Source organism: Pempheris klunzingeri, chromosome 16 (genome assembly GCF_042242105.1).
Source record: "Pempheris klunzingeri isolate RE-2024b chromosome 16, fPemKlu1.hap1, whole genome shotgun sequence".
In the NCBI taxonomy this organism is placed as follows: Eukaryota; Metazoa; Chordata; class Actinopteri; order Acropomatiformes; family Pempheridae; genus Pempheris; species Pempheris klunzingeri.
Genome location: NC_092027.1, coordinates 12545515 through 12573465, shown reverse-complemented (window position 1 = coordinate 12573465; position 27951 = coordinate 12545515). Strand labels below are relative to the sequence as shown.

Below are 27951 nucleotides of genomic sequence, written 5' to 3'. Positions count from 1 at the left end.
TGTGTGCAAGACAGAGAGACACACATGAACATGCAAGAGTCCTTCTCAGTGTGAGTGTGTGTGTGTGTGCGTGCCTACATGCATAAGCCTGCATAAATGTGTGCCACTCTGTGATGTTTTTAACTGGTCTGTGAGTAGTGTGTCGTATGTAGTTTCCTCTCTATGCAGTGAAAACTCCAGGACGCATCTAAAAATACCCGACAAAATGGGCCCGAGAGGAAAGTGAGGATGGGAAACCATTTACAGAAAGCATAAGAGGAACACGGGACTCCTTCCAAAGCCATCAGCCTGGGAGGGAAGCCCGCAGACAGGAGTCACACTGTGGCCTGGAAGAGAAGGATTTCCCCTCATTCTTTTTTTTTATGATATTGTTTTTGATGTTGCCTGAAAAGCTTAATAACTTCGTTCAAGGTGCGACGCCCTCCTTTCAGTTTTGCAGTGTTATAATGAGTTACACACTGAATCAAACCCAAATGTGCTTCTCCCTCTGTGTATGTTGGCACTGAGGGTTGCACTAATCCAGGGTGGTACTGTACACTCATTAAGGTCATTTCCGTCTATTTACTGAATTAAAAACAGATCTCTGGGAGATGCAGATACAGGAGCAGACTTGCGCACGAATCGTGAAGAGATGAGGAGGAGGAAGAGGAGGAGGAGGAGGAGGAGGGGGCGGGTAGTTGGGAGGAGGGAATCCAGATGGGAAGGAGCAGCATCGGCGCCGCAGGAGAGAGCAAGAGAGGAGAGACAGACTGTGGAGGAGAAGACGCAAAGCCTCACCTCAGCCTGGAGATGAAAGACACTTTTATCTCACACTGAACAATTGGATTTCACTTGGTACCGCCATGTATTTTGGTAAGTAAACGATGCGTTATGCTTTTCATCTTAAAAGAGTTTTTTTTTTGTCGCAGATAATATCGCAGCGGAGTCACTTGTTGCTATGTTGAAATGGATGTAAGCTTTGTGAAGTCGGTCACCTGCTCAGTGGAATAAAGGCGGTGAGAGAGCTCGGCTCTTAGAATTAAAAAGCCTTGGTTATGGTCTGCGTGTTTGTTTTAGTTGAGACCGCTTTTATTGCGCTTAATTCTCCATTAATCCTCATGAAAGTCACGGTTAATACACAGGGCGAGTTCTTCCTTAAAAAGAGAGAGTAGCTCACAAAAACACAGCCGCTGAATGCCTTTTATTATAAATGTCCTACAGGCTTCTAAACTATAGGAAAAACACTGTAAAGGGACAAAGTGAGATAAATTATTATTTCTTTAGATTATTACAAGTTATATAATTACATTTAATGATGGTAATTGTATTTTCAGGCCATTGAAAGAACATCTCAGGTCGTGTGTGTGTCATCTCTTCCACGTGTTTCTTGTATCTCATAAATTCTTTAAAGTCATTTCTTATAAAAGCACGTGAACCTGAAAGGGGGTGTGGTTGCTGTAGGGATGCAGCCCCCCCCCCCGCAGGACAGAGTTTTTTACCTTTTTAACAGCTGCTGTTGACGCGCTTGTAGGCGCACTATCCTGTGGTGGTTCAAGTATGAAATCGGCCTGTATGGCACAACTGAGGGATGAGCGTAAACGTGGTGATCTGTTTAAGCATCCTGGCGTGACTGCAAGCCTTCACTGAAGCTGAAAGTTTAGAGGAGTTGCCAAATATAACTGACCATGGCGAGATCATGGCGCACAAAAGCGGAAACAGAGTCCAGTAGTGAAAGAGACGCTGCATCTGTCCATCCACATGCGCATTTATGCAGAATTTACAGTGTTTTTTTTCCATGCATGCTGGATTTTGTTCTGTAAATCCAATGTTTTCTTATTTTGTTGAAGCGGTGTCTCGTTGCTCCATTTTGGATTTGGCGCACTGAGGTTATTTCTTCGATTTGCTAACTCTCCGTGCGCCACAGTGGGCGGAGAGGCGCGGTAGAAGGTGCCAAAAGTCACCCTGTTCCTCGAGGTGTCCATGATATTGTATTCATTCAAGTGTGTTTTGTCTTCCCGCTGTCATTTCATAATCCTCAACCACACACAAAAAGTTTTGACTGATTATGTATTAGAGGCAGCCAGACACACACAAAAAAAGCGCACTGAGTGATTATTACCAGCTCTGCACTCTGAGACAGGAGATGTTTCCTGAGCTGATCATGATGCTGGCTTTTACTGAGGGTTTCTCCTTTACTCTGTTGACCCTCAGGCATCTGAGGGCTGCAGGTGATGCTGTGCACTGTCAAAACACAACAAGCAGATTGATTTGTGTGAAATGATCTCTGTGCTACTGTGTTATGGTTAATTATTCTACAGTTTCTACAGCAAATCAGCAGGCGTGTTGGAGACTGGTAGGTTGAACACAGCTCACACGGCCTCATGAAAAAAATGTAGTTCACATAAAAGTTCACTACTAATAAATCAATAATGAATAAATTAATTCAACTTAAAAAGATCATCATCTGCTCTTGGGAGTATAGCTGAGCTGTTGTATTCATATGTAAACTCTGTCCCTGAGGAAAACTCTCCACAGGACTCCCAAACTGTCAAAGTCAGTCATGACGGAAACTAAGGGATGAAAACAGTGCATGTGACTGTCACTGCTTATAACATACAATCATACAGTATAATTTATGATGAGGGATTCTGGTGGTCCCACCAGAAGTGCTTTTGGCACACTGGTGCGCACACAGCAGTGAGTAACTCACCATCGACGTGGAGGTGAGGAGATAAAAACAAAGCCAAGCAACAAAGCAAAAAGCCTTTTTCTTTTCAGCTTTGCAGTTTTGACCAGATCAGCAGTAGATTGAGCTGAACCTGTCGCAGGTGTACTAAAAGTGCACAGCTCCCCTACTGCAACAATGCGTTTCTGGGCAACTGCCAATGCAGACACTCAGCTCAAACTCTCACAACATTACGTGCGCGCACACACACATACATACACGCTCTGGACTTCTGCTAGTTTAAGGCAATCAGACTAATGTCAGAGCGGATGGGTGTGTTGTGATTTTGATTATGATGATTACGCATGTGGGCTGGTCCTGAATCAAACTGTAATCAGTCACAGAGAACATGCAAAGTAGAAAACAAGCTTCCATAATCAGGACTCAGCAACACAAACAAGAGGCTTATCACACAGCACTCTTGGTAATGGCCTCATTGAACCAGGCAGTCTGCATTTGAGTGTGTGCGTGTGTAAGTGTGTGAGTATAATTTTGATTTAATAATATGTTTTTTGATATGGGTGATTGCTTGCCTGTGTGTGTGTGTGTGAGTGTGTGTGGAGCTCCAGACCTGCACCTGTGTAGAGTAGTTCTGATTAGCCTCCAGTTTCCCCCAAGGGTGTGAGCACATGTTGACCCATGAGTAGTCGTGACACAGCCTGAAGATCCTGCATTTAAAGTATGAGACGTTTTCAAGTTAAGTGAACATCTTCATGTTGATTCAGGATAACAGATGTAAATACCCACAGAGTGGGAGAGTTCTCCCACCTGAAAACTATAAGTCAATCAATCAATCGTCAGAATATTTATCAGATTGATATATGTCATTTTTTTAAGTGAAGATGCCCAATTTACTTTGTATATATAATATTTGCTGGTTGTCTTAGTTCTTCTTCATAGAAGACTTTGAGTTTGGAGACATTTGATGACATCACCTTGGAAACTGGGGATATTTTGTGACATTTTATGTGCAAAATAATTACATGATTAGCGTATTAATCAGTTATGTATATAATCATTAGTTACAGCCCCAGTGAGTTTGATGGAAGACGAAGTGCACTTTACTCAGGTAAATGCACAGTAAAACATACTTAAAAGTAAAAGGACAGATTATGCAGAATGGTCAGCTATCAGAGCATTATATTATTATCTATATTATTTTATTGGATTATTATTCGCCTTACCAGTGGATTAATGTGTAAGCAGCCTTTACTTGTTAATGTATTACATTTTCTAATATAGTGAAGGAGAGAAAGGACACAAGTAGGACACAGTGGAAATACTGAAGCACCACATAATTGTGCTTTAGTACAGTACGGAGTAAATGTATTTACCTTCCACCTCTGCCTGGTCTGTGCCACATTTTATTCCATCGCATGTGGATGAAGGAAACTCAGATAAGACAGAGGTCCATTCAGATCAAACATCATTTTGTTTTTTCCATTTTGAAAATGTTATTTGTTGTCTAATAAGCTACAGAATGTGTTTTGCTAATTATTGACAACTGTTTCTTTTCTCTGGCATATCAGCTTTCCTCCTCCTCCTCATCATATTATCAATTTTATTATAAAAAGGAATCACCTCATCTCTATTGAGTCATTGCCCTAAATGTTTATCCCCCCTCCATATGTTTATCTCTCCACCTGTCTCCTGCCTGCTGTGCTGCCTCCCAGGTAATGTGTGCCACAGCGCTCTGCCACCGCTGGCTCGTCCCACGCTGGGCAGAACCCAGCCCTCCCCAGACACGAAGCCCCTCCTCCCCTTCCACCTGCTGCCTGGATTCACTGACGTGAGTACCGTCAGTCACCGTAGTTACCATGGCAACCGCACTCTTACCAACTGTACTCCTCCTGGCTTCTTCTAAACGCAAAAACCCCGATTGTTCACTTCATCATGCCTCTTTCTGCTGCAAGTGGAGGAGTCTATTTCATGGAATAGTCTGCCTGCGTGGAGTTATTTTTCAATACAGAGATGCATGAGCGAGCTGCCCACACCTTTCCAAATATATCACCTCGGATGCAGAGAGCTGTGACATTTATCCACATAACCTGGGGCGCTGGGGGGTGCAGCTGATTCCTTGGTATTCCTCACGCAGCTTTTTCTTAGAGCTCTGTGCCCTAGTGTTTGAGAGGGGTGAAAGTGGAGAGAACCAAAGCTGACTAAGTCCAAGTCCCCAAAGAGAGTAGATGTGTCAGGCAGGGCTGTCATCTGGTTTACAGGTGAATCGTGCCCTATGTCTTAATATACTCCTGGCTGTATGATATATGAATACATTTTTCCTGCCTGAGTCAGTGTAGTATAGGTAATGTATCTTGACTGCACTGCTGAGATGTATTTACTGACAATGCAAAGCAGTTTCTAACACCTCTATGCTGGAAGTGTCTCCTTTTGTGGGTGTATTTGTTTGGAACACACAAAGCGAAGAAAACATGATGTGGTTTTTTTTTTTTTGTCCTCACACCTTCACTAATACCAAGCCCATCACAGTACCTAAACTCAAAATGAATTTGGGTTTAAAAGAAAGAGAGGCTTGTGTGTCTGCATTTGCTGGACTGTCAGTGTGCGACGTAGTAAATGTATTGTGTGTGAGCTGTATTTGTGTGTGTGAGCTGTACATTATGTGTTTGTAGCCTCTCTCTCTTTGTCAAAAAGCCATTTCACCTGGCTTTCCTCCTCTCCCCAGCCTTCTCATCCATCTCCTCCACTTTCCTGTGTTGCTCTTGCTCCATCGCCCTCTTCACTTCACTTCAGCTGTTTTCTTTTGTATTTTCCACTTTGTCTCCTGCTGTCATCCCCCCCATTGCTCACTCTCTTACGACCTTTTTCTTTGCTTTCAGAGTCTTTAACTCCTCCTCTCTCTCACTTCCCTTTTTCTCCTCCACTTGTACCACAATCAAAATCAAAATACTATAATTTCTCATTGATTTTAAACGGGCTTCACATTTCTCTGGATGACCTTCTTACTTCCTACTTAAGTCAGAAAACCTGCCTCACTTATAACTTACTACAGGTTGAAACACTCCTCAAGTATCTAACATCACCTTCTGCGTAGTCACATCCCCACTCACCACTCAAGTGCTGCCTCCCTCCTTTCTTTCATTTTATTCAATTTCCAGCACTTCTTCCTTTCCGCAGTTGGAGGAATATTGACAGCCCAGTAAAAAGTCACTGACTTTTACAATGCATGCTATTGGTTCTGTGTCATTTTGGAAATTTATGGCTTTTAAGTTGGAAAGGGAGCACTGGATGACAATTCTATTTTAATATGTATGAGTTCCCAGAGCCTAACATAACTTTTTCAGGGCCTTGTGTAGCAAACAGCCCAAAACCCCCGAATATTCTGTTCACTGTCATATAGAACAAAGACAAGAAGAAAGTGGAACTATAGAATTTCTGTATTTGAAATAATTAGTAATCAAAATAGTTTCTGATTAATTAATTCATCAATTACAAATGACTTGCCAGTTAATTAGCTAATCGTTTCAGCTCCACTTTTGATAACACGTTCCTCAGTAGCTTTTGAAATGTAAAGGTCCCATATTATGCAAGATGCACATTTTATTGTTTTTTTAACATAAATGTGTGCCTACAGACCGGCAAACTCTGAGAAACTACCATCCTCTCTTTTTTTCTCCTGCTCCATCTGTCAGTAAATGTGTGTGAGAACATGTCATTTACATTTGGCTCCCCTCATGATGTATAAGGGGATCTGTTGATCATGTAAAAACCTCCAGCCCTTCAGCAGGCTGACTGTCCCCACCGACTGAAAACCTCCTTAATCTACCTCACTGTCCCCTATTGTTTTCCCCTCACTGACACCAGCTCCCAGTAACACACAGATGTCAACAGTGAGAGCGAGGCAGCAGATTGTTCTGCTCTTCTAAAACGGAGCATTCAGACAGATGCAGCAGCCATACCTGCTAGAAGAAAAATAACGTAATTTTTGAACATTGAACCATGTACACCTGTTCTTTTGGGACCTCTAAACACAAATATGAACTTTAAAATCAGCAGAATTAGGGACCTTTAAATACTGTTTAATGGAAACTTTTGGTAGCACAGTATGTAATAAAACTACCAAAGAGAGACACAATGAATAAATAATTTTATCTGGAAACTGGATAGCACACCGCAGTGCCAAGGGAATCTGGTCCCTCCTCTGATTTTAACCTGTGGGTGTTAAGTAAGTGGGCATTGAGCTGAACCGTAGCTGCCAGTGTTTTCTCCTGGAATGTGTTTTTATGTGTGGGTTTTGCGTGTGTGTGGATGAGCCTGTGTTTTCTTGTGAATGTAGATGTGTGTTGGCCTCTGTAAAGCTGCACAGGAGTTTGTTTGGTGCCCACATGTGGGTTGTCATGGTTACAGGGTTGTGCTTGTGTGTGTGTGCGTGTGTGTGTGTGTGTGTGTGTGTATGTGTGTGTGTGTGTGTGTGTGTATGTTTGTCGTGAGCCTGGGATCTAGAGCTGCAAACTGGGACTTGACTGACCAGTTTGGCTCATGGTTCGCCAAAGCATTTTTTAAAAAACAATAAACTGAAACAAAGCAGTGTTTTTGTTACCGAGTAAATAGTAATTTAAATGACAAAGAACCAAAAACCAAGAACCATTCATCATAACCCACCCCCTTTTTAGCTGCTTGATGTCATGTGGTCACGTACAGCTGTCACACTGGTACACAGTGCAAATCCAGGAACATTCATCAGTACATGTGTTGACTGTGCTCTATGTAAAAGTCTGCTTTACTTCACTTGGCCATATGTTTCAGTCATCATTCACTCTATGGAGCTCAGTATGTCTGACACACCACCTTCAATGTGTGTGAGGAGGTGAGAGAGACTGCACTGATTAATACACAAGATATGTGGTGGATGGCATGTCTCTGTTAAATGTATCGTCCACTGAATTTACTGCTTTTGTTGTTTTTAATGAACTAATAAGCAGCATGGATTGAGGCAGTTGAGGAAAAGAGGATGGTTTCATTCTGCAGGTAGTGTGTGTGTGTGTGTATGTGTGTGTGTGTGTGCGTGTGTGCGTGTGTACAGAAGAAAGAAAGAAGCGGCAATGAGTAAGAAGGTTAAAGTGACTTTGCCACAGGTGCTAGTCCACCTCTGAGCGCAGAGTGGGAGTGAGGGGTAAGAGAGTGAGTCCATCGGGAGGCAGGAAGGTGACTTTGATCAGCCGGAGAGGAAAGGAGAGGCAGAGAGTTCAGAGGGGAGCAGATGGAGGGGGAAGTGAGGAATGTGTGATGGAAGGTCGGATGGTGAGGGAGGGAGGCAAGCTTTTACTAATGTTAAACTGTTCAGTCTCATTCAGAGAAACATAATCTACGCTCACATTCTCATAAAAGTTTAACGCTGATATGGCCATATTGGCGCTGATGTGCTTTTCACAGTATATTTCTATGTTGTGGTTATTACAGATATCTAATTAACGAGTTCCTCATTTTTATGATTCCTCATTTGTGTTTTGAATATATGAAAGAACTGTATTTGCTTGTGTTTGTGTTTGTTTAAGTTGTATACACACAAACAGCTGCTGGGAAACAGAGAGAGATAAGAGACCAATGACTGCAAAGATGCATTCCAGTGAAGCTGCCTAGAGTGATGATCAAAGAAAATGAGCAAGAACACACACACACACACACACACACACACACACTTACAGACAGATTCTGTTGCTTTCTTTATGTTTGAAGAGCAAATAATTCATCTTTGGCAATGAAAAAACAAGCATTATCTCCAGTGCAGTGCCAGATGTTCCTATGGCTTACAGAACTAGTTGGCTATACCCATAGTAACACATAAAGTTTTACGTCACCTCCAGACAGATTTCCATAAAGCCTCCCTGGTTGTGGCCTGGTTATATGGCTCCCTACATTTCATCACAGGTAATAGGTTTGTTTTGCTCCACAAAGGCCAGTTGGGTTTTATTGCACTGAGTATATGTGCTCATTAAAGATTCCAGTAGGTAATGTCCAGAGGTGCACAGCACTGTGTGGTCAGATACTGGTATTATGGTTGTGCACACATGCACACACATGCAAAGACGTGGAGGTTTACTACCCCTTTCTTACATTCATTAAGAAACAGAGGGTGAATGAGTAATTTTCTCATTAGTTAGTTGTTTTTTTTATGTTACAGTGCAACATTAACACAATATGTGATTTCAAAACCGATAGAACCCTGTTTCCTCTAAATGGCAAAATGCATTATTTTACCTCGCGAGGAATGTTTCCAGAGCCCACCTTCACTTCCAACTGTCCGTGTGGGAAGACCATCAGGATCTGTGCCATGGGGTTGAGGCTGGGTGTTCAGCATGAAGCACTCACCCCTGTGGGTTTGAAAGGTTGCTGTAAAATGTTTACTGTTTGCTCCATCGTGAGGAGCGGCAGGTGGGATTCATGGTGATCACACTTAACGGTTAACGCAGTTGTTTTTGTGTGGAAAATAAAATGATAGCGTTCATAGTCGATTTTCAAATCAAGTCTTTCTGCCTAACCTCTACCTCTCCGTCGTCCATATATTGCTGTGTAGTTATGCTGAATTTTGTTTGGGAAGTACAGCATCAGTTCAATTAGTGAGCGAGGATTAAGTGACTCTGACCAATGGAAGAGCAGGAAGCTCTAACCTAATGCCAGCAAGCTTCATATTTAAGCCATATTTCTCTCAAAATTATGGGTGTTTGGAGCGCACTGAGCATACTGATGAACAGGGGTGCAGTAGATTATGTTGCAAGAGTGGTTTGTCAGGATTATGTAAACATTTTGACATTTTGAAACCTCCTGTGTGCCATAAAAAAACATGTCACTACTAGAATAAATTGATCTGGTGGGAATCCAGGCTCACTACAGCCTCCCTTCTGCCTTTTACAGCCACCTTTCAAACATACAGGGTGTCAGTCGAGGTTAGCCTCTGCAGACATGCCATTACACATTATATTGTCCTATACTCTAGTGAATTACGTGTGAACATGTGCATGTTTCATGCATGTACTTTTGTGTTGATGCATGACTGGGTGCCAGACAAACGGCTCTCCCATTCAGCTCCTTCGTACAACCTCCACCCCTGACCTGAGACGTTATAAATCTGCATTTTCTTGAAAGGAGCATATTAGCTTGCAGCCGGCATGTCCTTTAGACCTCAGGTGATCACTTTCACTACCTACTCAGCCTTGTCTTTCATGACCCTGAACCAGTCACGACCTTAACGTTATGCTTCCACTTTGATGCAGATGGATCATGTCCATAAAGCTCTGATTGGCCCAGGCTTCGGGCTAACCTCACCTCTGAAGAGGAAGCCCAGTTCCTGCGGAGTCTGTTGTCTGAGGTTCAACTCTGAGGTGGGTGTGGGAAAAACACACACTATGTTTTCTTTCAGGGTGATTTTATTTCTCACACACACCCATACAGACAGTTGAACAGCTTAGGAAACCTGCCCTTGTTATTTGGATGCTTTACCGGTTCTGAGGGGTTAGAGCTGCCTCATATTATAATTGGGTGAAATGTGCACACCTCTGATAATTGACCCACGTGGAGCAAAAATCTTTTAATATGCTTATTATAAAATGATTCATAAACAAGCAATATAATGTGCTGAACTGAAATGCAATGTCACCACTCCTTCTAACAAGAGACAATATCTAGAGAAAAAAACATGGAAAACAAAAAAACAAAAAAAAGAAAAACACTGTCAGGTTCTCATAATTAAATAATTGTGTCCGGTTACTTCATACCTCCTTGCTTGATGTTTTCTACACAGGTGCAGGCTTCTTCCCATTATAGTGGCACCAAACACGCGAAAAGACTGAAAGCTCTGGACGCCCCCGATTCAAAGATCAGGACCTCTGAACCGGTCGCCAAGGAAACTACATCGCAAATCCTCTCGTCACCCTCCTCCCAAACCTCCAGCTCTGACATAACATCAGGAGGTGTGTGTCTCTGCAGGCATGCATACTTCCCTACTGTGCGTGTGTGTGTGTGTGTATACACACATCAAATGTATGACAGCATTAGAAATGTACTGCTCAGACCTTCTTTTCCCCGGCACGACTTTAACTCTTTGATGTATAAACCTCCTGCTGCTTCGGGTTTCACAGTGAAGAGATTAAACGCTGAACATTATCCTCTTCTCCTTCTTCATGTCAACATTTACTGACCTCTTTGGTGGCCTCCTGAGATCAAAAACACAGTGAAAACGTTTTGAGTATGATCTGTGGGTACAGTGTGTGTGTGTTTGGGCGAGCATCCGTTGTTCATGTGTGCCTGGAAATATGTAAGCATACAGTAAGTATGGAGGTGTATCAAAGCAGCAACTGCTTTCCAACTAATGCATATACATTATGTGCACCAGTCTTGATGTTGGCATGTGTTTGGGCATTAAGGAATTAAAATAATACATTTTGCTGCAAGCTAAAGAACAAGAGGAGTGAAGAACTGTACATGTCGCTAATATTAGAGAAAGTACTTGTTATCATTTCCAGTTTAGAGTTTTATTTAAGTGAATGAGATGGAAGGAGAACTCTCGGAAGATTACTTCAGCAAACAGCCTCATCCACTGCGATCAATGGCAACAAACAGACACCCACTCGCCTAGGCAGAGCTAATCATTGTTATTAGCAAAGGGTGAATCCTTAAATCAGTGTGCAATCCTCCAGGGGAACCTCCTCAAGTCAGTCGCACAAAAGATAATGGAGCCAAATCATCTCTATACAAAACTCTTTACTTAAGTGCTAGGAGGCAGATCCAAGGGGAAATCTTTGATTATTAGTGCAATTAGTGAGGTTGACAGAGCTCATAATCACCTGGTGAGTTTTTATATCAGTCTCTAAGCATGTCATGAAATTGGTGGTTCTTCTTGCAAGCAGAAAGAGTTCAGGAATTTTTCAAGTGGAAAAAAAATGTATGCCTGCCTCCTTCTCATCTGACTTCCTTGGTCTCCATCTCCCTCATGCTGTCTTATGTATGTGGCGTCTTTCTATTTCTTCAGAGCCCTCAGCCCCAAACCCTACCTCAGAGGCGGCATCATCAAGCAGCGGCCCCTCTGAAACTGTGAAAGCACCCTCTGAGCCTTCGCTGTCATTCAGCCCGAGGACACCAGAGAAAGAGACGCAAAGAGATGGAGAGGTGGAGGCAGCTCCAGACGAGGAAACGGAAGAGGAGAAAGCCATGCGTCTTCTTTACTGCTCTCTCTGCAAGGTGGCTGTCAACTCTGCTTCCCAGCTGCAGGCCCACAACAGTGGTGAGAAACTGTAGGCGCAGCTGTCGTCAAGCTCAGCCTGCTTGCACTGTTTGATACTCTGTTGACGAGACTTTACATCTGCCCAGGCACTAAGCACAAGACAATGCTTGAGGCACGGAGTGGCGACGGAGCCATCAAGTCCTTCCCGAGGACGGGAGTCAAGGCCAAGTTGGCCGCACCGTCTGAGTTGTCGACTGGACTCCAGAACAAAACTTTCCATTGCGAGATCTGCGATGTGCATGTCAACTCCGAGACTCAGCTCAAACAGGTTAGTTGCTGAAAAAGTCAGCCGAACAACAAAGCCTCAAATGGTTATTGTTATAACGATTAATACAGACACAACGGTCCATCACAGAGTTAAGTTTAGACTGGTTTTAGGCATCAGTGGAGATATGGGATAGGAACCTCCAAATGTCAGACATAAATTTAATATGATCCTGCCTTGGAGCAGCTTTTGGAACAGTGGCTCCCTAGAAGAATTTTTAACTGGGATGTTTTACATGGTCGTCCCTGAATTAGTGAGATCAAATCTTTAACTTTGTACAATTCATTTATTTTTTGGTTTTTCAAAACTTGGCTCAAATTGTTCCTTATGCATAAGACAACATGTTGATGTTTGGCATAAACCTAAATTACAACAACAGGGTAGAGCGTTGTGTGAAACAGAATTGAACCAATAATCCCAGGTGTGTGTGAAGTGCACTGTTACATTCAGGTATACTACCATAAACTATAGAAACATGCATGTTCAATAGTCTACCTGAGGAGAAAAGGCTTTGTCTGTAGTTCTGGTTTTGGTGATGTTGAAGTCCATTTTGTGTTTTAAAGCTCATAATATGATGGTTCCACTTTGTGTACTCACATCCTTTTAAGTAAAAGTTCCAATGCAACAGTTTAAAAATACTTTAAAAAGAAAAAGCACTCAGTACAGATGTATTTTCAGCAAAATGCCAGAGGGCTTTGACAGCAGCATTTTACCGTTGCAGCTGGTCAAGATTTAGTCTTAACCTTTCTGTTCATTTTCAGTTTCCAAAATGGCTCTGGATTCAGATAGAGCAGCGAAGCCTGTGACGCCACCAAATCCTGTTAAAAGTGGCAAACACATGTCTTATCAACAAAGGCTTTAAATGCAGTTGTTTGTTCTTCTTTTAGATAAAATATACCGACCATTTTGTTTAATGCTGATGTGAGCAGATTCAATAAAATGCCATCCTGGTATCAATCCCGCCTCATATTAGATTAATGGCTGTGATTGGAGCGATATCAGTGGATTCATGGTGTATATCTGTGTGAGGGTGGCCGGAGCAAATAAAACATGAATTTTCAGATTCGGCTGGTTCCCAAGCTTGGGAACTGGAACTTTGTGTACTGTTAAAGTAGGTAGTTTAGTCCAGTGGTTCCCAACGTATGGGTCGAACTTGTCCAAAGGGCCACAAGATAAATCTGAGGGGTCGGGAGATGATTGATGGGAGAGGGAAGGAGAAAAAAACAAACCTCTGCTACACAAATTTGTATTTATTTTTTAGACTTTCCTCTAATATCTGGATAATTTTACCTCTTTGGGCCTTGAACATTATTTTTTAACCGAAACCATGTGAGAAGTTTAGAGGGGAATTCTGTCTTTAGTGGAACTGCCAACCACTCACAGAAATCTGAAACATGACAAGGGGCTCCAAGTAGACACACGTTTTTGTCAGAGGTCACAAGCCAAAAAGACTGGAAACTACTAATTTAATCTAATGAATCTTTATGAAACTTAATTTATGTTTCTAAATGTAAATTTTAATCTAAGCAGTAAACTTTCAGATAATAGAGTAGAAAGTTCAATATTTCCCGTGGCTTTAAAAATATTAAATAGCACAACATGGAATCAAACTCAAGTTGAATATTTACTTGAAACTCAAGTAAATATATCTCAATAGTGCGTCAACTGTGCTTAAGTAAATGTACTTTGTTCCTTTCCACCACTGTTTTTTTGTGTCTTATCAGTTCATGTGTATGTCCACTAAATGACTAACCATAGTTGAGTGAACATTGGGTAGGTGACGCCAAAAAACTGGCTTTTCACCCTCCTTGCTGGTTAGTTCCTCTTATGAATGCAAAGCTATAAAAAGGTCAGCTGTCACACAGATTTGTCACTCTCAGTCAAAAGCGTCAACAGAGCCATCATCGCTCTATCCATCATGCACCACAGAAGGGCAATTCAGAACCGTGCATATTTTATTCCAAATCACAGTGTGAACATCTCACACCTGTCGCTGCAGGTGAGTTAAAATCACAGATCCCTCAAGATAATGAGCACAGAGCTGCTAAATCTAGTCTATTTCAGTGAGCATTTGAATATGATGTTAGATTCCCTGTACGTGATGTGAATGCACAGTGTTGGTCTTCATGACCGACTCTTTAAAAGTTAACTTTGGCCAGGTGCTCATGAATATTTAGCAGTTCACCGCTGATTGTGTGCCGTGCTGGCTGTAGCCATCTGTTTGTGCTTGTCAATCAAATCAAAAATATTTCCAAACCCGCCCCTCATGAATATTTCGAACCTCAAAGTCAGAGCCAACAAAATATCAACATTTTTGCTAAAATTGTCAAAATAGGAACTTTGATAAGGCTTCCTTTAATGTCCTCCTCATTCATGACTCAAATTTCCAACCAAAAGCGACCGATATTTTTTTTTTTGTCTGCTTTGCCTTTGTGCTGCAGCCTACGTCTGTCTTGCCTTATTTTGCTCTGTGTTTATCTGTTTTTCTCCTCCACTCCAGCACATCAGCAGTAGGAGACACAAAGATAGAGCAGCAGGTAAACCAGCCAAGCCTAAGTTCAGCCCCTACACTCCCACCCAGCGTCACCAGAGTTTCCAGGCAGTGAGTACTCTGCTGTTGCTTGATTTACCTTTGTCCCTCGTGATTGTGTTTGTGTAAACGAGCTGCATGCCTTCCAGGAAGCTCCAGTCTCTACTTCCAATGAGACAAGTCGGCACTGAAATGAGTAGAATCTTGTCTGAACTGTTTCAGTCCTCTGACGTCCTAAGGCGGAAAAGACGGCAGATTACGTTAGAAAGGACAGCAGATATAAGATAAGATTGTTTGGAAGTACTAGGACAGCATACCTTTCCAGTGGCCAAATAGCTGCAACAGCTTTATCTCCTTGTCACTCTCTGGTTTCCTTCTTGAACTGTCCAGTTTCCTTTTGAGAGATAAAAACTCTTGATTGCAGTTTGTTTGTTTGGTTCCTCCTCAGATTCGTCTGGCTCTGCGTAAGAACCAAGACCTGACCAAACCCCTGGCCTCGTGTCTCCTGCAGCGCCAACTCTCTGTCGCCGCTGCTGCTGCCATGGCAACGCTGCCCACTTTCCCACTCCGCCCTGCCTCAAGCTCAAGCCCCACCCTGTTTCAGACTCAGCCCCTTCCCCAGGCGCTGCTGCATCCGGCCCCTGGACCCATCTGTTCAACACACACGCCGGTGCTATTTTCCCCCTACTGACCCCGTCGGTGTCTCAATCAGCTCTGAACTACAGCTAAAAGCAGACCTGACACCTGGACGAGATGTGATATAAGACAGACCTTAATGTACCCCATGTAACAATGGGTGTCATGGACTGAATATTATTTGCTGGGGCCACAGCATGGTACAGGTTGGGATAGGGAGAAGTACAGGAGAGCAAATGAATGAGTTTTCTGATGTGAGCGTGTGTGTGTGTGAACGTGTGTGAGTGCATGCACAGATGTAGTCATCACAGAAGTAAGAGTTTTATGTTTTATAAAAATGATTCAGACACAAAACAACCAAGGGAGTCCCTCTTAATATGGTCTCATTCAGTATCGGTATAAGGAAGAATCACTTCAATGATGACTATGACTGTGTGTGAAGATATGCATATAAGTGTGAATGCCAATCAGAGCACGCTTTACTGACAATGTTTATTATTTTCCAATAAACAATAGCTGTGGGCACTCGTATTTGATTCCAGAAAATTCTTGACACCTTTCTGGGTATGAGCACATCTTCACAGGGTCATTGGTGAAAATGACTCCTAACGTCAATTCACTGCTCCAAAATGTGTATTTTAATCAATAAACAAGTGCAATATCCATTCAGTGTAATATGACATTTATCAGATGCATCTCTGTCCTGCCAGACGTATTAAATAAGATGCATATGCTGTGGAAAACATCTATGTCAGTCTTTTCAGCTCCTTGTGTACGTGTTCACCCAGACACTGCCAGAAATATAGAAGCACAGTCAGGCATCACCTCCTCCCAAACCCATAACTCTCTGCATTCAGACCCTGACCTAAGCCCATTTTATCCTCCTTCGCTACTTAGCAGCACGCAAAAACAATCCTTGGTCTGTGCTCAGTTATTTCCCGAAAAAAAACAGCACAGACATCCGTAACCTTTATTCGTCCTCTCAACCATTCATTACTTAAAAGTACAGATAACCCTTTGCCCCCCCTTCTCAACGCCCCCTCCAGCTTCATTCGCTGAGATAAATCAGAGCAGGAATGTTCTGTCCGACTTTACTGTCTGTCTTGCTGATGAGGTTTACTACACTGCAGCCTCAAGCAATGTGAAGCTCATTTTGGTAGGCTTACAGGAAGGTAATTTTATTCTAAAAGTATAGACAGAGTGTGTACTGCTGCTTTACTAGGTTTATTGTTTTACTGTAGATGCTCCAGCAGAAATGTTTCTCTTTATTTCTCATGTTATTTCACTTATGTGAAGAAAGTGAAACAACCGCAAACTGCTACTACTAATTCTGACTAAATATGTGTGACTGCACGCTGATGTTATCTGAAAGATGGATATTTTGACATCTCTCAGAAAGCCGACCCACTATCAGGTCAGGCCCTGTGTGATTGCTGCTTTTCAACTTTCTATGACCCTTCCAACTATCTCCTTGTTTTGGTCTTTCATCAGCCAACTGTCACCAAGCTGGATTAATTAGTTATATATTTTTTGCTGTCTGCCTCCTACAGCCGCTCCAAAGTAAATAATACTATAGGCCAATTCAGAGAATTATCATCCAATCAATCACTGCCTCCCGATTCTCCCACTTGTCACAGCAGTCATCATTATTATTATTATTAATTGTCTGGGGGTGATGATTGTTAACATCTGTGTGCGGGATACTCAATTCTCCACAGGCTGTTGGAATCCAGACATCCTCTGGCCCCTTAACTCCCTGGCTCATTCCCTCGGCAGCCTTCACTACCTTTTCTGCCTCACATTTTGTCATCTTTCTTTCGTTATCTCACAATACGTTCACGGCTGCTCTCTCCACCGCCTTTCTGTCTCTCACTCCTCTGTCAAATTCATGGCAGCCATGCGCACGTGCACACATAAACACATGTCAGCAACACAAAAGTGTTTCCTGGCATCTAGAGAATTTTTCATTCTCTGGTACCTGGAGGGAGTACAAAGGTACAAGGCAGAACTGTGCATGCCATGTGAACATGCAGCGTTGCTTGCTGTTCAAATAGAAAAAAAAACTATAATAAGCTCTTGGCGTCAGGATGCAGCATTTTGACTTTAAATCATAAAACAAAGGTGGTCATAGATAAGTGCTACAAAACTATGACCGAAACGTGGGATGGAAAACAATTTGACGAAAATGATTTTATGAAATTTAACTGGAAAATAAAACATAAAATACAACTGCTATCTGTATTCAATCCAAAACTTTCTTTTAACAGTACTTTTGAATGCCTGCATTAAAATAGGTGCTGTATGAATAAAGTCAAATAAAGATAATGCTGAGGAAAATCTTGAAGCTATAAACTATATCATATGGTCAACTGCTATATATATTTCCAATATATAATTACTTCTTCTAAGACAGAAGAAAAGGCGAGAGAATTGATTTAAAAAACAGTTCAACATTTTGGGAAATATTCCTTTTTCCTATATCTTGCTATATCTACCTTGTGACATCATAAGGGGAGCCAAGTCTCAACAGAGCATTTTCACACACATTTAATGAAAGATGGAGCAAGAGAAAAGGGGAGAGGACCGTTTTTCTCACAGTTTGAGGGTTTCTAGACACACTGGCAACACATATTTTTGATGAAATTGATTTTGCATAATATGGGACCTTTAAAACCCACTAATTAACATGTTACACCTCATTTGCTTAATCCATTTGCTGTTTCAAGCAAGCTAAGCAAGTGCTGACTCCTGCTTTGACAGTGGTATTACTCTTCTCAACTAAATCTCATTTATTTCACAGGTCAAAGAGTTATTTTGTGTGGCAAGCCAGCTGCAGTCTGCATCAATATGGCTTTTGTTTAAAGGGATCTGATTGAAAAATAATCTATTGAGTTAAAAAAAACATTTTTTGTTTGTTAGTGTTTTCCATATTCTGACAGGCCCGTCCAGAGATCTCACTGAATTTGACCATGTGGTGAACATCAATCCCTGTATCTTGTACATCAAAGCTGCCCTTGGGAGCTGTGTTTCTCTGGCTCTGATGTTTAGACAAAAGGTGAGTGGGCAGAGGGGAGCTGTGGTACAAGCACAATCTGTGTGGGTCAACACACGTCCATGATTGTCCAGCGAGCAAAAGTTGAAAGTTTCAACACAGTCGTCAGTTCCAGTTCCCACCTGAGCAGCAATTGTTACTCCTGCAGGATTTGTTCAGCATGTGTGGCTTTCCGGTACCGCGGAAGGCAGGCAGGGCAGCGGTATGGCATGGAGCAGGGGTATGGCATGGAGCAACAGATCAGTAAACGGAAAGGATGTTGGCTGTGAAGTAAATGGCCCAGCGGGGTCGTAAAGAGCAGGCTGTAAGGCATAATGACCAAGCTGCACCCCACGGAGAGTTGATTGTGTGTCTGGGGCTCAGTACCGCTGTTGTCTGGTTTCAAAGGAGAAGTGAAGGCAAAGAATGGCTCCTCTGGTTTGTTTGATGGCGATGCAGTCATACATTGGTCTTCCTTGGAGGGAGAGATTGTCATGTTAGAGTTCCTCTGCATTATTGGCATACATTGTGGATTTTCCCAATCGTGGTAATCATTGCACCAGTGGACCATTTACCCCCTCTAAATATTGTCAATTTCTTATTTAGGATAGATGATTAATTGTCTTATAATGTGAGTTTGAGGGGGCATTTGAGGCATCCTTTGGACTCAAATGCCCTCGATGATTGTCAGCCAGACAACAGCTAGTTGTGCTTGCTGGGGTTAAAACAAACATGGCTAACTGTGGTCCCAGAAAATTGGTTACCTTTGCATTACAAAATCATGAGTAAGCACCACAATTTTAAAAAGCAGTTTCAATTAAGCCCTACAGACAATAATTTTGTATTTATTTATGTATAATGTATTTTACGTATTTTTTGTCTTTAGGTGTGATTCAGAGTGACTTTATTGTTGTTGATCGTGTTGGTTCATTGGTAGTATAATGTTAGTCTCCTGGAATATCTTTACATCAAGAGTCATAATAGAAACAAGTCACCTCACTGTGTTATCCTTGACATTTTCATAGATGTGTATGCTTTCACGTCCTCAATCTTATGAATGTCAAATCAGTTCAACTAAACCACAAAAACATGATAAAGATGTAGGTAATCTGTTCTACACTTTCCTATCGATGCAAGATCTCTAAAACAAGTCATAATGTCATTTACTGAGCTGTTCCTGTCTTAAAAGTTGCTTTAAGGGTTGATTACACAACCTGTGTTATGATTTCATTACCATAAATTGTGATTATGGCACCATACACACATTTTCCATATTAAAAAGTAGGGCTGTGTATTCTTGGCCCCAGCTGAGGCGAGTGCACAGATTAGAGCTAATACTTTTCATCTGGTAGGAAAGCAGATGATCTTTACATTGGCCAGTCAGCCTGTCTGGACAGCGATGGGTGAGCTGGGGATCTGACTGGACAGAGATGAGTTTTTTAATCTCTTAATAATGACATCGGTGCATCACATCAGTAGATAAGCAGACTTTCGCTAGCTACTGTTGCACTAAAAAGGCGATGTGTGCTGAAATTCGTAGTCACAGGTTCTTTGTATCTACATGTGCTCTAATGTCTCACTTGGTTTTTATTTTAATCAGTCCCTCCTGTTCTGTCCTTTTCCCGTAGCTGTGGTAATAAGTTTCACTCTAGGCGTCTGACAAGAGGATAGTCAGGGGTGGCATGAAATAACTGTGTGATGGATTTGTCCATTAAGCAAGCAGAGCTAAAACCTGTGGTGTCCCTCTGGCTTTCTATCTGTCCGACTTATATGGTTTCCTCCCTCCTTCTCCGTCTCTCTCATTTTATTTTTAATACCGACGGGCTCACAAAAAACACTCATACACACAAACGCACAACTCACTGTTTCCCTGCTGTGAAGCAACAGCTGTAACATTTACTTGCTTTTAGCAAGAATAATACACCTTTTAGGTAAACAGAAGTGATCTTATTATTAAAACAGTGAGTCATTACTGGCCTGTATGGCTTACTCGCTACACTTACTCAGGCCCCTAACCCATACTAAAAGAACACACTTTTACAAAAAAAAAAAAACAACTATGATGTTAGCTGCTGATTAGGTGGGATTTCCAACTGTAATAAAACCGTATATTTATTTTGTTTGTAATAAAGCTTAACTGCTGCATATCCTTTCATACGCAATGTGGAAATAATCCCACTGAGAACATGTCAAATATTTGTGAGAAAAGTCAGCCAAATCAAGACCCGTCTGCTTGCTTTACTCAATGGTCTTGCCCGAAACTGGAGGCCTGTTTCACAGTTGAGGCACCCTCCTGAGGTCATTTGTTTTCAGTGGGTGACGCTGGCAACACCCAAGCTTTACCGAACCCCCTCCTGCAGCCTCAATATGACACTTAGTTGGCTGTCACGGACATTTTCTTGGATCCTCACTGGCAGAAGGCACAAATGGATGTTGCATTAGCGGCAGTGCCATGTAGGAAGGGTGCAAGTTTCTTCCCTACAGCCTGCCAAGTAAGACATGCCTGTTTGACTTCGAGCTGGGAAAGTAAATGAGATCATGTCGAGGTATTCAGTGTAATCCAATATTCACAGAACATTTATTGAGCAAAACCTGAGAAGGGTAGGAAGGGTTAATTATGGCATGAAAGCATGGTGGCTTTAAGAAAGTTGTGTGTATGCATGATGGCAAATGTGCATATATGTAAAAAATAAACAAAGAAAGAAAGACATGAAAAACAAACAAATAAGAAACAGACAAAAAAAAAAGCCCAGAGCATTGCAAGACTTAAGGTACTAACTCAAATTAAAATGTGCATTCATCTAATAATTGACTTTCTGAGCGACTGTGTTGTCTGATTTTGAAAGCGCAACGAGAGAGAGCTTCAGAAAAACCTCAAGGAATACAACTCAAATATTGCCTGTTAGTGGGCCTTTAGATTAACATAATTATCAGCTCTATCCTCATGCAGCACACACAACTCAAGCTCTTATCTCCAGCAGTCAATTAGAAATGCTCAATTAGTCATTTTGGAGGGGCTGAATGAGCCTGACCCTTGATGGGTATTAATCTAATTTCCATTTTTAAATGAATGTACTATACCTTCATTTCCCAGTGGCGCCTGTTCGCCACTTTGCTTTGTTTATTTCCTGAAGACAAGCAGACAGACAGCAAAGACGTGATAAGAGGCTGATTGAAACGCCAAGAGTTATAATTAGATATTTGCTGTGTGGTAGTCTACTGCTTAGTCTCAAGGGATGGGAACATGCAGACGGATAATGAATACCAAATTAGGTACATCTGCGCGGAAACAATTTTCCGCTGGACATTAGCGCCATCTACCGAGCCGCCATTTTGCCTTGACGGAAGTGACGTCGAGTTAAAACTCAACCAATCAGCGGCGGCGCTCTGAATTCGAACGTCAACTCGGGGAAAGAGTCGACAAGCTGCGATAAAATGGATTATTTCGCTGCCTAACTTCAGTCTCTAACGCATTTTGTTGAAGCGATAATTTACAGACAACATAGCTTAGTGATATACACACGTTGGTAAGTTTATTTTAATTTAAATTATGAGGCCAGACTGCAGCTACTGATGATAGCTTGTTAACTTAACGTCAAATGGCGTGCTAACCTAGCTAGAACGTTAGCGTAGTCGTTTGTTTTGCTAAGGACAAACATTAGCATTATGCTACACTGGTGAGAAGTTGGGCAACGTAAAACAACAACTTTAAGCTAATCAAAGGTCCTGAGCCATGGTGAAAGAACGGGTCCAGAAGAAGTCATACCAGCAGAGTCTGGAGGACATAAAGGAGAGGATGAAGGAGAAGAGGAACAAACGGCTGGCCAGTGCCTCAGCTCCCAGCAGAGGACGGCCCAGGATGATGAACAAAAGCAGCGGTAAGGAAATGCTTACAGTTTTATTTACGCAAAGGATGTAGGCATAAAGGATGTAATAGCCATAATCGTGACATGGACAGACGCAGCTGTACATTATATGTTGACATGAAGCAAATAACATCCTCCCGTGTTTTCTCCCAGTGCCTAGCTCCACTCATACCATCCTGAAGGGTGTCCAGCTGAACAACAAGGCGCTGGCTGTAGCCCTGCAAGCTGAAAAGGAAAAAGCGAGGCAGTCCAATGCAGTGATCCTGCAGCTGAAAAGGGAGCAACAGGCCCTGTTTCTTCACCTGCTTCTGCTCAAGAGGAAGTTCAAAGAGCAGGAAGCTCTGGCACTCACCGCTTCAGAGGTACATCTACGAGACCTGTGGCCCATCCTTTGTTTGTCACATTACCAGCATAATCCTGTCAAACATGTAAATGATTTGGTACTCTCTGCCAATGTGAAGGAAAACAAATAATTTCTTTGTGTGTTGATTTAGCCTAAACTTTCAAACAGCCATGTTGGTGCCCAAGACCACGTAGACTCAGAAAGGTAACTTTTCAAGATTTATCACACAAAACTTTATGATGACCTTTATCCTGAGTTTTATGACGATCAGAATCTATTGCCTCTCATTTTCCAGGAGAAAGCAGACCAGTCAGAACCTTGATGCGCCCATTATGTGCAGAGCCTCACCAGTTTGTGCAGGTACACACACACACACACACACACTGTAAACTCTGATATTTTAGGTCAATATTAGCAATTGCCATTATGGTTGACTTATTGTCAGCTGAGTATTTTTTTCCCATGTTGTTCTTTAATTTTAGTAGCTGATGAGCATTCATCCAAGAAAGTTCAGCACAGGCTGTTTTTCAGATCATCTAATTGACAGATTTTTTTTCAAAGAGTAATGTGTAATGGTCTCACTGTTTTAATAGAAACTATTACACATATCCTAAAAACTAAACTGGTGTAACAATAATGTTGTTTTTGTCTTTTACCTTATAGACCCTCAGCCTTCTGCAAATCCCTCTGAATGTGGCAAGCAGGTGACCTTGCCATCTACAGTGGGTGTGAGGCGTCGCCATGTGGATAGAAGCAGCAGGAGGAGGTCTGAGCGTGTCCAAGAAAAGAGGTTGTTGAGTGAGGGGGATCCTGTTGCAGGCTTGGGTGCTTTAATAGCAAGTCCTATTCTCAGTGATGATAGAAGTCCAAATCTGCCACAGCAAGCCGCAGAACCAGATTTAGCAGACCTAGTTGACACAGAGGAGTGTCAGCACTCTACTCCTGAATCTGTCCCACCCAAAAAGAACAACCAACAGCGGCCCAGCAGGAAACAAGCCCAGCAGCAGCCCCGCACCAAACCGGAACCAGCCACACGGAAGCCAGAGAGAGGCCGCAAAGCAGAGCGCGCCCCATTAAAGAAACCATGGGAAAATCCCAAACCCAGAGCCCGCTCCAAAAGTCGGGACCGGTCAGCCACACGGGCCAAAACAGCACCTCCACCACAGTCGAATAAGCTCAACACATCACTGGGATTTAATGACACGTTTGACTTTGACTGTGAAGGTGCGGTTCACGTCACACCGTTTAGGGCCAAGGCAGAGGACAATCAGCAGGCCACTCCCAACAGCGAGGAGACACTACAAAGAGGACAAACCCAAACTAAAGCCTCACCTGTGGTTTCTAAGCAGAATGAATCCAACTCATCATCACCATCTTCTGAATCAGAGGACAGTCTTTATGTTCCTCAGAAGACCAGACGTAGACGGGCTTCCCCTGACATGTCCAAAGTGATCACCACTCGAGGCCGGCCCTCTAAAGTCGTCAGGTGGAAAGAAAACATCCCTTTAAAAGAGGAGATCTCTGGTGAGCTTTTAGATTAACTGGTCTTATCTAACTACAACTTCATGTTTCATTTGTGGTTTGTCTCTTTATTAGAGTTCTATTAAAACACGTACTGCTTTTTGTAGTCTTTAGAGATGAGGAAAATGTAGAGCCTGAAAAGGAAGAAGCTCATCTCCATCAATCCCCCAATTCCAGCTTCTCTAACAGCCCTGACACAGCGAGTTTGGGACAGGAAAATCACCAAGGTGAGTAAATGTTCGTGCTGACTTTGTGGTTTCTAATAACAGTGTTATAGTGCTCAGTGCCACAGGAGGACTGAAGAAAACATGGTGCTGATACACATTCATAGTGTATCTGCATCACGTCTGAGTATTTACGCAGTAGTAATAAGAAGCTTCATAACGAGCAACACATTTCCCTTTATTCACGACTGGGTGCACTGCTCTTATAAAACTTTGTACATATTGTAGTATCCTTCCTAGAACACTGGATAAATGCTATTGTTTTGGTAAGATTGTTTTGGTTCATTTCGAGCAAATTGAGTATTTTCTGGATTTCTCAAAGCCAAAATGTGGTGAATTAAAGATGGTTACGTGCGTGTTTTGTCCTGGTTTTCCAGAGCAATGCAGAGAGGTTATTGAGAAGGATCGTTTGCCTCCTGTCAGCCCTCTGGTTGAGGCTGAGATGATGAGAATAGACAACGTCCTGTCCAATTTTGGAGATTCCTCCTGTGAAGCTCCACCTCACCAAACACCCCAGAGGATCAGGACATGCAAGAGGCGTATGTTTATTTGTCACGAAACTGCCTGTCGAAATAAATTCTCACAATCTGACAAGAACGTTCATCACGACATCAGTGAGCACTTGGGATCACATTTTCATTGTATTGTCACTTCTCTAAGCGTTCTTGGCGCTGTTGCACTCTCTGCTCACTGGTGTATGCACATGAATACACACAACTTCTGTTGCTCACTTCCTGCCTTTGGATCACGTCTTCCTTCACCTTTCTACAGGGCTTGGTGTAAGGACAGCGGGGCGGGGCATGAGTCTGTTTGATGTGACCAATCTGTCCCCTGCAGCCTATCGCAAGTTCTCCTGTGGCGGCTCACGCCCCTCTGATGCCCGGTGCTCCACCCCTGTTCCTGCCCGCAAGCGGCGCTGCACCATGGCGGTGGACTACAAGGAACCCACGCTGAATGCGTAAGTTCACATGGATGCTGCTCTCCTTGTAAATGATTTCAAATATGTCGTTATTTTTTCGCTGTATGAATGCTCAACAATCAAATTTTCATCTTGACAGGAAACTCCGGCGTGGAGACAAGTTCACAGACTTGCAGTTCCTCCGCTCTCCTATTTTCAAGCAGAAGTCTGGCAGAAAGTCAGTGCAAACATCAAGGAAATCCACGAGCAACCAGCAGCCATTTGAGAAATACAATGAGTCATTTGTTGGATGTCGCTAAAAGCAGCTAACTTGTTTGAGCTCTTTGAAGTCTGACTCCTGGCTGGCATTGCCAGTTTTAATGTGATTTCTTAGTTTTGACAAGTTTTGTTTTCAACTCTTAAGGTTGTGTTTCTTTGTCACTAAGAACAACTGTGATCAGTTTCAGATGTTACTTTTGTGACATTGCTAATTGTTTATTTTGCAGAGCTTTAGTGTTTCTTTCCTCCATTTCTCATTATCTCTAGGTAAATGTAGTAACGGCTATTTTCTGAAGATTTTCCAAATTCTATATGTCATCATCTGTATATTGTTATTATGAGCACATATTGTCATTAATAAATTTCAGTTTGTAACTTTTTCCTTAAACGCATGTGACAAACTATTTGCTCTATGATTTTATAAAGGTTTATAGTAATGAAAGGTAGAATGGCAATGAAATAGAATTAATGAATATGATGAGCTTGTTTGGAGGGGGGTTATTCAGAGTATCTGACTCAGTTTGTGCCACATCAGTGTTAATGGCTAATTGAAATGAACATTGGCCAATGCAAATGAAACATTGTACAATGCTGTACCATGATTTTAAATACTTTAGTGGTGAAGCAGTTTTCTTTTGTCGGACCTGAATAGTTCCTTAAGACACAAAGTGAAGAGCAGGAAAATCTTCCATGAGTAGAGAGACCACAGACACTAAATTAGCCTCACTTGGTTTTATTCAGTCTATAAAATAGGCTAATACTATGTCATTAAAACCAATTGTACAAAGCATGAAATAATTTTTCCAGACATTACAAAATGTATTTTTCCTCTAAAGTTTGAAAAGTACAAACACCTTTTTACAAAACAGCAAACTACATAGTATTGCACAATCTTTCCATTTATCTCCAAAGTATAAAGTTATCAATCTCCATCTGCAGGACAAAAATAAGAAAGAATAAATTAAGACCTTGTCTTTAGCATAATTGTTTTAAATTACAGCACATAAATAAGAATAAACTCTAGATAATTGAATTAGTCCTTAGTCAACAACGGTGATTTTTATGTAAAACAAAAGAAGATGCTCTTATTAATGTTAACTAATACTTGGAAAAATAAAAGTGCATTTTGATAGTCAATCTGCCCTACGCGGCTTGTTGGAAAAAAACAAGATGACTTTTTTTTTTTAAAGTTCTGAAACAGAACAGAAAATATATGTTATATACACATTTAAAATATACAGTGGGTATAAGTGCTTTAAAATAATTCAAATCTGTACAAATTTAAAGTACGCTTTCCTCTTTTGGCAGGATGAACTCATCACAGACAAACTTTGACCTCATTAACGCCGTGCGTGCACACTCAGGGACAAGAAGAGTTAAACTGACAAGAAGACTTGAACTCTCAGTCACATTCCTCATATGTAACACTTGTCTTAATGACTTAATCGATACACTGTAGATGTGGGCACTGCTCATGACAACTCTACCTGAGTCAACTGAGAGGATGAGTCAGACAATCAAAAAGGCAGGGGATGAAAATATGAAGGGAAAGGAGGAAAGGGATGCAGAGAGACAAAGTAAGGTGTGCGGTGAATCTCCAATCAGCTGTCATTCCGTGTTGCCCTTCAACACCTAACACAAAAATAAGAACGGAAGCTCTCTGCCCTGTTAAATATGTATCACTGTTACACCTTCCAATGTCCTGTTTTTCCATGGGACTCTGGGAGATGTGATGAAATATGAAGAAACAACGATTCTTTCGCCTGATGTCAGCAACAATCGCGTTGGCCTTCGATGAGGCCTTCCCTTGCGGCCTGCCTGCCAGTGTAAATGTCAGTCTAAGCTACTGATTCAGGATCTGGGGCCAGCATGCATCAAACATTAACTGAGCGCTTATCCGAGACCCATTCCCACCTTTTACATCAAGATATGTGTTTCAGAGACCTTTCCACTCCACAATCAGTAGTCCTATTCTTAACTTCCCCGTGCATGTCGCTATCACCCATGACCTGACATCAACCATTTATGGTCGGAGGACTGTCTTATCCTTTGTTCAGGTAAGGAGAAACTTCGTCCTCTCATCTACTTCTCGATGAGGCCTGCTTCTTTGATCTTGGTGTAGAAGAATTTCTCCAGTAAGTTGGCGCACTTGTAGTACTCGCTCTCTGGAGGGTTGTATTCGCGACAGTTGGTGAAGATGCGCTGCATGTCAGCCATGAACAACTTCCGGGTCGTGTAGTACCTGCTCTTCAGACGCTCACTCATCGTCTTAAGGTCTGTGAGGGGAAAAAAGTGAATTCTATAACTTCCTTGAACCTTGTCTGCAATGTCGCTTCACTTTTCAGAGTAGTTTTTAATCATTCATTCTAAATTATTAGGTCTGCATATTGGCAAGTGTGTTCCACTTTAAATACTCTCC

The 27951-nt window shown here is 42.0% G+C and overlaps 4 protein-coding genes across 6 annotated transcripts in view; 2 read left to right on the top strand and 2 right to left on the bottom strand.

Moving 5' to 3' along the window:
• The first annotated feature begins 747 nt into the window (after window positions 1-747).
• On the top strand, window positions 748-15998 carry LOC139215474 (zinc finger protein 385D-like). 2 transcript variants are annotated; one of them, XM_070846449.1, is made up of 8 exons: window positions 748-852; window positions 4378-4493; window positions 9934-10041; window positions 10461-10629; window positions 11688-11939; window positions 12026-12207; window positions 14705-14806; window positions 15183-15998. In XM_070846449.1, exons 1-8 carry the CDS (start codon window positions 843-845, stop codon window positions 15423-15425), a joined length of 1182 nt encoding a protein of 393 aa, XP_070702550.1. In that variant the 5' UTR covers window positions 748-842; the 3' UTR covers window positions 15426-15998. The 2 variants fall into 2 exon arrangements, with proteins under 2 accessions (XP_070702550.1, XP_070702548.1); XM_070846447.1 differs by lacking the exons at window positions 748-852; window positions 4378-4493 and adding an exon at window positions 9708-9846.
• The window catches only part of rab5aa (RAB5A, member RAS oncogene family, a), a 26823-nt gene continuing 14049 nt past the window's right edge, over window positions 15178-27951 (bottom strand). The window contains exon 7 of the transcript XR_011585520.1: window positions 15178-15188. The gene's annotated coding sequence lies outside the window, so the exon portion shown is untranslated. The remainder of the gene's footprint in view (window positions 15189-27951) is intronic.
• On the top strand, window positions 21860-25860 carry sgo1 (shugoshin 1). Of its 2 annotated transcripts, XM_070846616.1 has the most exons (10): window positions 21860-21928; window positions 22115-22279; window positions 22421-22629; window positions 22762-22814; window positions 22906-22970; window positions 23274-24134; window positions 24239-24358; window positions 24733-24894; window positions 25127-25313; window positions 25414-25860. In XM_070846616.1, the coding sequence occupies exons 2-10, from the start codon at window positions 22135-22137 to the stop codon at window positions 25571-25573; spliced, it is 1962 nt and encodes a 653-aa protein (XP_070702717.1). In that variant the 5' UTR covers window positions 21860-21928; window positions 22115-22134; the 3' UTR covers window positions 25574-25860. The 2 variants fall into 2 exon arrangements, with proteins under 2 accessions (XP_070702717.1, XP_070702718.1); XM_070846617.1 differs by lacking the exon at window positions 21860-21928 and having other exon boundaries at window positions 22097-22279.
• Window positions 26250-27951, bottom strand: part of kat2b (K(lysine) acetyltransferase 2B) — a 7433-nt gene continuing 5731 nt past the window's right edge. The window contains exon 18 of the mRNA XM_070846859.1: window positions 26250-27808. Within this exon, the coding sequence (XP_070702960.1) occupies window positions 27615-27808 (194 nt within the window). The 3' untranslated portion in view covers window positions 26250-27614. The remainder of the gene's footprint in view (window positions 27809-27951) is intronic.